At 41.8% G+C, this 10,441-nt stretch overlaps 1 protein-coding gene across 1 annotated transcript in view; it reads left to right on the forward strand.

Moving 5' to 3' along the window:
* The window catches only part of mvb12a (multivesicular body subunit 12A), a 10,688-nt gene extending 539 nt beyond the window's left edge, over window positions 1-10,149 (forward strand). The window contains exons 2-10 of the mRNA XM_083655378.1: window positions 2,329-2,424; window positions 3,555-3,638; window positions 6,244-6,343; window positions 6,484-6,613; window positions 7,477-7,617; window positions 8,233-8,345; window positions 8,443-8,501; window positions 8,659-8,724; window positions 8,973-10,149. Of these exons, the coding sequence (XP_083511504.1) occupies window positions 2,329-2,424; window positions 3,555-3,638; window positions 6,244-6,343; window positions 6,484-6,613; window positions 7,477-7,617; window positions 8,233-8,345; window positions 8,443-8,501; window positions 8,659-8,724; window positions 8,973-9,050 (867 nt within the window). The 3' untranslated portion in view covers window positions 9,051-10,149. The remainder of the gene's footprint in view (window positions 1-2,328; window positions 2,425-3,554; window positions 3,639-6,243; window positions 6,344-6,483; window positions 6,614-7,476; window positions 7,618-8,232; window positions 8,346-8,442; window positions 8,502-8,658; window positions 8,725-8,972) is intronic.
* Window positions 10,150-10,441: the final 292 nt, after the last annotated feature.

Below are 10,441 nucleotides of genomic sequence, written 5' to 3' on the forward strand. Positions count from 1 at the left end.
ATTAACAATTTCAAATAGGCCTACATGTATTGTATATTCTGTTTATTGTATATTGTAGGGTATATGTATCCAAGTGGCTGTGCACTGTAAATATTGACTCTTCTTATTGTCTACTTTAAGTTTGATATCATATGATGCAAATAAATAAAACGTTAAAAAAGGGAGGGTCACACTTAAAAAGACATATTTCATTTGGCTCTTAAAAAGGACCAGTGCACCCCAAAAAAGAAAAAAAAACAGATAATATCAGTGCACTGTAATCAGAAGATGGAAATATTGTTATTGTACTACTACTACTATTATTATTATTATTATTATTATTATTATTATTATTATTATTATTATTATTATTATTAATAATAATTATAAACTGGCAACACTAGATAGATTGGCTGAATGCCTGCTGTAACCAACATATAAGGTGTGAGATGAGTATTATAGAGCTGTTTATTTTGGAAACATGGCCTCCTGAGGAGCATGCCCCAGATACTCCAGTAGTCAAATGCAGGAAATTTGTTAAAAAGTAATCCAAAAGTAACAGAATGTAATCAGTTACATTACTTTTATATTGTGAACCTTGGACTACGTTACTGATTAAAAACATGTAATTACAAAAAAATATAAAGGCAATTATGGAACAAAAAAGAAGAAAACAAAATAAATCTCACCTCAATTCAGATTTTAGATCACATGTTAGTCGAGCTAGTCGATACAAGAGTAACCGCTTTAAGCTCTGCTTCCTCCCAACTTCAATTGCACTTCTTAACAAACAACCAGCCCTACCTCACGGTTGTAGTATCCCATAGGATGATAGGTGGAGGTTCTCTAGGAAAGGAGGTATTGTAGCTTACGCTCTTGGCTAAGCTCTTGCTCTGCTTATTTATTGCTCTTTTATTTGACTGATTTTATATTTTAGGACTTTTATTCTTTTATTATCTTAAATTTGACCTCTGAAGTTTTGGTTGTGGTCTTTCTTCTTCTTTTTACTATTCTACCTCATAGAGGTAACGATGTTTGAAATCTCCTTCTCACAGTGTATGTACAGTACACTTTTAGCACAACCCTCGGCACATGTGATGCTGACTGAGGGGTTTTCAGTATTTTTACTTTGCATTTTTGTTATCTTGAAAAAGTCTGATTTGAACAAATCGTGCAATGGGGCTTTGTAACTATTATGTCTTGGTGTACACTTCCTCTGTTGAAATCAGTGCAATAAAAAAACAAAAACAATAAAGTTTATCTCATCATCATCATCATGTTCCCAGGCTGGCATTAAGAGGGACAGATAAGATAAGCAGCAATGTACAGTACAGTAGCAAAATAAAGTACAGGGAAGGTGATCACATAAACAGATAGGCTATCACCCAGATTGGCTTATAATGGTGATAACTTAGACTGGATAGTATAGCCCAGAGCCGTATAATAGAAGAGTTCCGACATCTCGATTCACTCCAATGGACCAGTTTTTTTCCAGGAAGTAGAAAGTGGAACTCGAGTAAGAAAAGCAGCACTGTCGAGTTGCAGCAAAATAGACAGTTTGTGTTGTACTTTGAAAGGGTTTTTCATCCCTTGAATCCAATTGTACATTATCAGCTTCATTTTAGCATGCAAAAGTAGCGCGAGACCCATTCCTGGCTTTTCATTGGCTAATGAGTCTCGCATTTTGGTCCTCCGCTGACGCCACTCTCTTACTAGAGGACACTAGTATAGCCTATTTACTGCCTTAGCATGAATTTTTAGACTGGATCGTTTACTTTTGAAGTCATCACTGTTCTCATGGTCACAACACGGTTCTTCTCATAATGGTACAGGGTGGACAAACCCCGACTTTATTTCTCACAATGCACCAATGCATGTACGTACGCGTTACACACACACACACACACATACACACACACACACACACACACACACACACACACACACACACACACACATACACACACGTCACACACACACACACACACACACACACACACACACACATACACACACGTCACACACACACACACACACACACACACACACACACACACACACGCTTAGAGAGGCACTGTGAAATTTGTCCTCCACATTTTCCCCATCCTGGCTCGTCCTCCTCCACGGGCTGGCCACCAGGAGTGGTGGGCAGCTGCAGTGAAGCACCCGGGGGAAATGCCATTAAGTCCCAGAGAAAGCACAGACATACACATGAAAAAAAAAACATGCTATTTAATTTATTCTAGTAGTAAAAAGTTTGTATTTATGTATTTATATTCTTAAACTCCTGCCCTCTCCTGCTTTCATCTACCTTCCTTACATCTTTCTCCACTCACTTTCCTTCCTCAGATGTCTTTGATGGAGCGTGGGGGACTTGCGGTCAGACCAGTGACGTCAGTGGCCTGGACCTCCAACAGCAGCACATGCCCCAAAGACTTCACCCTGGTAGGTAGTCCCTACTGTCTGTCCAGAGATACTGTCTATCAAAGGTTTATACCACTGTGTGCTTATGCACATGCACTCTGCACAGGACCACCCATGGGGGGCTCTGGGTATGCACAGGGCACAGAAGTTGTTTATAAAACAATTGTGTTGTAAAATACAAGACTATTGTCTTATGATCATAAAAAGATTTCATTATACTATGTCACCCCCCTACATCATTGTATTGCAGCAGTTCTTATACAATAATTGTGAGAAAGAGAAGAACCCAGAAGTAAGTTATCACACAGTGGGAACTGATTTGAATATAGGAGATGATTGTGGGAGTTGTGTGAAGTTCTGCTTTTATTCTAAACATCCGTTTGCATACCATAAATACTTTCTCCGTGTCGCCTCCTCCTCAGACCACTTGTTTGTCCTTCTCATAAATCCTTGTGTTGTTGAGCAGTACAGCAAAACTGTCAACTGTAGTTCTAAACAGGACAGACTGAGGAAACTCTCCGGTGGAAAAAGAGTTAAACATTTAGCTTCTGAAATATTTTGTTATCTGCCGTACGTCTGTGCCTCATCTCTCCCGACACGAGCAGATATTTAGCCTGCTAGATATCTGTTGGGCCTCGGCTCGCGTCTTTGAACAGTTCACACATAGCAATTGATTTTACGAGTGCCGATCCAACGCTGATTTGGCTCTGATCTCTGACTTTTGAGTCACTGAGTGCATGGAAAAACAGGGCTCATATCGTATAGTTTGAACTGGCTTTTACTGATTTGAATTTAATTTCTTTTCTTTTCTTTCATTATCTGTAACTTGATGTATGTATAATGCCGTCTTTGCCAGGTCTCTGCAAAAGAGATTTTAAATCTCAGTGAGACTTTACCTGGATAATAAAAAGAATAAGTCATATGTTATATATCTAATCCCTTTTCGTCTCTCTCTCTCTCCCTCTCTCTCTCTCTCTCTCTCTCTCTCTCTCTCTCTCTCTCCCTCTCTCTCTCTCTCTCTCTCTCTCTCCCTCTCTCTCTTTCTCTCTCTCTCTCTCTCTCTCTCTCTCACTCTCTCTCTCCCTCTCTCTCTCTCTCTCTCTCTCTCTCCCTCTCTCTCTTTCTCTCTCTCTCTCTCTCTCTCTCTGCAGATCAACATTACAGAGGATGGGGCAGCAGCTAACTTCACTCGCAGTTTTGGGATGAAGTCTGGATATTACCTCTGTTACAGTAAGGTAAATGAGCAAATCTCCCTGTGTAGAGAGAGTAGAGACATATAGGTCCCTATCGTTGCATCGGCGCTGTTTCTAGGCCGAGCGCCTGGCCCAGCTCAAATCAGTGGGCGTGGACCAGCGCACTTGATATCGTCGTGCTGGCGCTAGACGCAGCCTCAACCATTACAACCACGCCTTTTAAGTGTAAAATTATGCACCGTCATGCTCATTGGATAACTGCAATAAACGAATCGCACGCTTGCCTTTTTAGCTCCAATTCCAGTGATCCCGCAAAACCAGACGAAAGCCAAACGCTCTGCCCCCCCCCCCCCCTCCCTTCATCCAGTCTGTCTGTCTGCATTATAGGCTATTATTCCATATTATTATGCTTCTCAAACCAATCTAACTGCAGTTTCAATACTGCAAGCATGTAAATACGCTACACTATAGCAAGATCAAAGTGAAAATAATGTTCTAAACGCATCAGCTAGAAAAATATAGCCTATTAGATTGGTGAAAGTTTGTCCAGAAAGATATCATTTTCTCTCGCCTGCTGCAGGAAGGATGATGCACATAAATATAGCCTACATTATGTAAAGTCATTGCATAAATGTGTTTTTATTGTAAAACTAAATGTGGAGTAGGGCCAAGTTATTGGAGCGGACATCACAGTAGCCTATAGCAGATGACAGTAGAAGCTTCCGAAGCGCGTTCCGCTGTCACTTATCTAAATCACGTTAAATCCACACAGGGTATATATAGGCTCAAGAGGACATATATGTTTCACATAGGGTGGTGTTTCATTTCGATGTTTTATTTGGTCCAATATTGAAATGTTCGACAATTGCAGGTTGTCTTACCATTACACATTATTTTAGATCTACCTTTTATATCTATTTCGGCTCATTTGGTTGCTATTTAGTAGCGAAATGGAGGACCCAATTGCATGCTGGGACAGGGACATTCACAGGCAGTAAACTTACAACTGCTATTTCCTATGGGAAGCTGGGTGCTGCTATGTGTTGTGTCTGTCTGAGCGAGGGAGTCAGAGAGAGAGAGAGAAGGGTGACAGAGAAGCGGCAGAAGAGCACTGGCGCACTGAATAGGCCTGGTTTCAGAGAGAGACAGAGAAGGGTGACAGGGGAGAGGCAGCAGAAGACAATGGGGCACTGAATAGGCCTGGTTTTCAAAGGCGCAAAGCGCTAAATTTACGGCAGGTGCGAAGATAGCAGTACGCCGAGATTTAAGGCCGACACGCCCACTTTGGCCCATTCTGGGACTGCGCCACGCCCATTCGGCCTAAAGCGCATTTGGCAGCGTAAAGCCATATTGATATCGTCCCAAAACAGGCGCAAGGCACATTTTTTTGCGTTTAAGGCCCGTTTTAGCGCCGAAGGCCTGTGGGAGAATAGGGCCCTATAGTGTGCTGCTGTGTTTATGCGAGACAAACTTCTAATTCCGTTTTTCAATGTAGACTACATCAGGGATATAGAAAGCAATTCTCCACTCCATGGGAGAAAAAAAACTTCAATGCATTATTCTGGTGATATAGGGTTAGAAACAGGTTAGAAAACGTGGGGTGGCGATGTGCCAAAAAGTGAGCTGTTTGCCATGTATCAAAAAGTTGCCTGCCGCCCTGCCAAATAGTGGTCACGGTAACGTTAAACACGGGAAAAGGCGATTTTACAGCCAGGTTGACCACATAATCTCTGAGCCGTTTTCAATGTGTTTCTCCCCACAAAAGTGATCTCTCGAATATCATCTTGTTGCATTTTCATGATACAAGACACGACAGAGAGGCAGAATGGGAGGAAAAGAAACCATTCCACTTTGACTTGTTACTCACCGATTGGCGTTTCTTCTTCCAAATAATCCAGCCATGTAACTATCCATTCATGAATGAAATCGCACGGGAATATTAATGGTTTGTAAAAGTGGCATTTAAAAATATAAGTAATAATTCAAGTTCAAGTTCAAGTATATTTATTGTCATTGTTAAATTACTGCAACAACGAGATATAGACAAGCATCTCCCTGAGACGTACGGTGAAACACCAAGGTAAAGTGCATCGGCCCAAATAATAAATACATACAATAAATAAATACATTATTCTATAAAGGCATCAGAGTTAGTGACTGTTCAGTGGTGCATGTAAACAGTGAGTCCAGAATATAATATAATATAATATAATATAATATAATATAATATAATATAATATAATATAATATAATATAATATAATATAATATAATAATATATCAGTAATCCCAACGTCATCAACGCGCCCACTCGCTCTGGACATACTGCTGTAGTTTTCAAACATACGCTGCTCTGCCAGCGACACGGACATTTGACTAGGGGCTTGGGTGGTTCATTAGGATCCGTTAGCGCAGCCGCATGCTCACAACGGACAATTGTGTTCATACATAAACCCCATCCGAGTGATGTGTGGACTCTGGATATCTTCAGGGGGCAGCTAGACAGAGAGTATTGATCACTTTCCCTTGCGTCTCTGCATTACCGCAATACATCTCCATTTGTCTCTTCTTTCTGTTTATTCCATGTTCCATTATTCTTTCTCTCCCTCTCTCCTTCTCTCTCGCTCTCTCTCTCCCTTCCTACCCAGGAGTTGACAGGAGGTATGGTGGTGTCTGATGTCCAAGTCATTTCAGACAAGGATAGCATTCCTCACGGTTACTGCTATATAGCAGAGCACCTGGAGCCTAGTGAGTCCATGCGCGCGGCGCACACAGATACACACACACATTCCTGACTGTGACTAGATACAAAATGTGTGGGGGGTCTGTGTGTTGTTCTTGTCTTGCTACTGAGTTCATGTTCAGTTCCTCTGTGTTTGCGTGTCCAGAGGCCTCGGTGTGGAAGAAGAAGCGTGTCTGTGTACGCCTGGTCCCACTGGGCAGCGTGGACACAGCTGTGCTGGATATCAAGCTGACGGCCAAAAGCAAAATGATGTTGCAGCACTACACATGTGTGGGGTTAGTAGCACCACTCACCACTGGCACACGGAAACACACTCACGCACGCAAGCGCACGCACGCACACGCGCACGCACGCGCACACACACACACGCACACACACACAAACGCGCACACACACACACACACACACACAAACACAAACTTGAATGATTTCATTAATTCTATAACCTCAGCACCACATGCCGTAATCTATAGGCTAACTTTCACCACAACTCCTCTTTCCTAAAAGCCAAATCATGAATTCCCAAACTGGCAATGGGTCCTCACATGTGACTACTTTCCTGTTTTTCTATTATTGTGGGGACCTTTGTCATTTAAACTCGCACTCGCCTACCACCGTGGAGACCTGGGTTCAATTCCCGGCAGCGGTACTTCCGGCTTGGTCAGACGTTCCTACGAACACGATTGGCCATGTTTGTGGGTGGGAGGCCGGTGGTGTATGAGTCCTGGTCCCTGCACTAGGGTGTCCTCTGGTTGGTCAGGACGCCTGTTCGGGGGGGGGAGGAGAACTGGGGGAAATAACGTGATCCTCCCACATGCTCCGTCCTGCCGGTGAAACTCCACTGTCAGGTGAAAAGAAGCGGGTGGCGACTACACATGTATCGGAGGAGGCATGTGATAGTCTACACACCCTGCCCAGATCGGCAGAGCGCAGAGCGGGTGGAGCAACGACCAGGACCGCTTAGAGAGGGGGAAATTGGACATGAAAACGAGGTGGGGGTTTAAACATTGCACAATAGAAAGCACACAGGTTACATAATGACAGGTGGTTAAATGTAATTTAACAATGTATATACAGTAGTTAATTTGTACTAACAGTCTAGTATTTAATGTCTTATTGAATGTGTCATTTTCTCCAGAGACATGCATGGCTATGTGTTGTGGTGCAGAAAAGGCCAGTTTTCTGGCCCCATGCCCCAAGCCAAGCCTCGCAGTGTCAGCCTGGACCTCCACAAACTCTCTCTGGATCAGCCGTCCCCTCCTCTACCCCTCAGACCCAGGTATTCAAACTCTCTCTGGATCAGCCGTCCCCTCCTCTACCCCTCAGACCCAGGTATTCCTTTTGACAGTTCCACTGACACAGATGTAGAGAAGCCCTAAATTACAATAACACACATAAGCAACAGCCCAAAAAAAAAGTGTGTGTGTGTGTGTGTGTGTGTGTGTGTGTGTGTGTGTGTGTGTGTGTGTGTGTGTGTGTGTGTGTGTGTGTGTGTGTGTGTGTGTATGTATGTATGTATGTATGTATGTATGTATGTATGTATGTATGTATGTATGTATGTATGTATAGATAGATAGATAGATAGATAGATAGATAGATAGATATAGATAGATATATGGATCAGAATATTGCAAATGTTCAGATCACATGTAACAGGATTGCAGTAAACACATAATAAAAGTGGTACTGCAGTTACAACAAACATTACAAATAGTAATGTATATAATGTATATATGTATATAGTAATAATATACAAAAGGGGGTGGAGGGGGGACTACAGACGTGTTTGCTATGGATCAGGGCAGGAGTGATCAGGAGTGATCAGGGCAGGAGTGAATGAGTATTCACTCTTAAAAATGCCTCCTTTATCGCCTACGTGTGTTTGTCTCTGCAGCAACCCTCCTCCTCCTCAGCCCTATGGCAAGCTAAGTTACAGGCGTCGCAGCCTCCAGCAGTCCAAGGACACCATGGACAAAGCTGCCGACAACAGCATCCAAGGAATCACAGGTACACCAGGCCTCTCTTCTTTATACACAGGATCGCTGTTCATCACTTCATGTCTTACTGATCCACTCACCTGTTCCCTACCTTCAACTCCCTCCAGCTATAGATGGAGTTCCCTTTACCCTTCATCCAAAGTTTGACACCCAGACCAATGGCACGGTGCGTTAGCTGTTTTTAACATGACCAAAGTACTGGGAAGTTCTGTATTCAAAACTCACTCCGTCTCTCTTCTTCTCTCATTTTCGTCTCATATAAAAATGCAGTTGACAAATATCTGTGAATTCCTTTCTCTGTGCCTCTCTCTCTGTCTCTTAAGACTCCTCAGCTGAACGCTCAACTAAACAACATTCGGATAAAGTCTCTCCAGGACATTGAAAATGAGGTAGGGTCATGTGTGGCTCTCAGTCCAGCTCTGTGATTTAGCACTTATTTGAACTCAAAATTGTACTACACATCACATTTTTTTATTAGCAACGAAATATCCTGTAACATAAATGATCTAAATTCCTACAAAGAAATTGTGTTTATGCCAATTATGTGACTTTAAATTTGTATTCTCTTTAACAGCACTGTGTGTTACGGTGTGTACTGTTCTTTGTACTAGCAACTGTTATCATTTTGCCTTTTCAGTATAGCTACACTTTCGCCGTGGAGGAGTCTGCTGCTAAGAGAACCAGGCCATCCGTCCCAGCAGGAGGTGCATCATAAGCTCAGTGACCTTTGCACTTTGTCACAGAGGTCATGTCAGACTTGTGCTGCAGTGCTGTCTATAGGTCCTCAGGGGTGATACCTCATGTCATGGTAGTGATGAAGGATGGTAATGGCTACATTTAGACTTATTATATGAAGTTTTAATAGGCTTTAGATGGAAAGTGGATTTATCATATTGGGGTCTGTTGAAAGATCGTCCTTAGGCACTATACCTTCTCCCTGAGAGGATACTCATATCAATCATAGCCATTTGGGGGGTTTGACTGTCTTGGGTGCCATGTGCTTTTCCCCCCGTCCATTCCTTTTTCATTATCTTTCGAAGTCGACGCTTAAAATTCCCACGTTTATTCCGTGTTTCTGAAGACCAAAATATAAGTCTGTTTGAATGGGATCATATACAGTATGTACTTATATTCTCTTGACTTGTCTTTATACTGTACGACTTGTTTGGGTATGCAGCCATGCCATTGTAAGAGTATCTGCTGTGTGGGACTAATTAATCTGCCGCATTGAGTCTTATCTTCTTTGCTTTACATACATGCCTGAGAAACCAGAGATTGCACACATTCACACTAAACAAAAATATGAATGCAAAATGCACTTGATTTAATACATATTGGAAGATGCATTTAGCTTTGAAGATGTGTGCTACTTGCTAAATGATGGAAACATTAAGGCCCAAGCTTTGCATTATCTAAAGTGAAAAATGATTTCTGAAATAGTGCTGTAATATTGAGTCAGTGGCATCTTGGATGAATGTATGCTGCAGATCATGTAGAGACGGAACACATCAGAGACACTACAGCATTCAATGTATTTCTCATATTAAGAGTACTATCATACTTGTAGGATTCAAAAAAATACATTATGAAATGTTTTTGTGCGAGTGAATTGAGTGTTGTATATTTTGCTCTTTGTGTTAGTCAGACAGAACATATGGGATAAGGGAGAGATTTTTTTTCTTTTTTTCTTTTCTGGGACAGAGTAAGTAGGGACCAATTATTTATCTGCATCAATGTACAATATATAAAGTAATGGTTTCTGGATTGTTTTTTATGGTTTGTATAATGAACCTTTAATGAATGGAAAAAATAAAAACTTAAAATAAAGATGTAATGTCTATTAATACAGGAGACTAGATTGGATCACTTTAGGTATATTGCTTTCAGACACTACACCGCATGGTAGCTGTAATGTCAGCGAGCTAAATTAAAAAAGTAAAGTAGTTGGATGAATACTAATTTTGCTGAGGAACCCTTATACTCAATGCTACCAATATACTATCTTTGCCGCAAGATCTAATTTGATATCAAGCGATAATCAAGCACATGGGCTTAGTCGGGTTGGCAGTGGCACTTGCAAGTCGCTTCCCTCATATCTTTGGCAGA

Source organism: Poromitra crassiceps, assembly GCF_964638095.1.
Source record: "Poromitra crassiceps genome assembly, chromosome: 19".
In the NCBI taxonomy this organism is placed as follows: Eukaryota; Metazoa; Chordata; class Actinopteri; order Beryciformes; family Melamphaidae; genus Poromitra; species Poromitra crassiceps.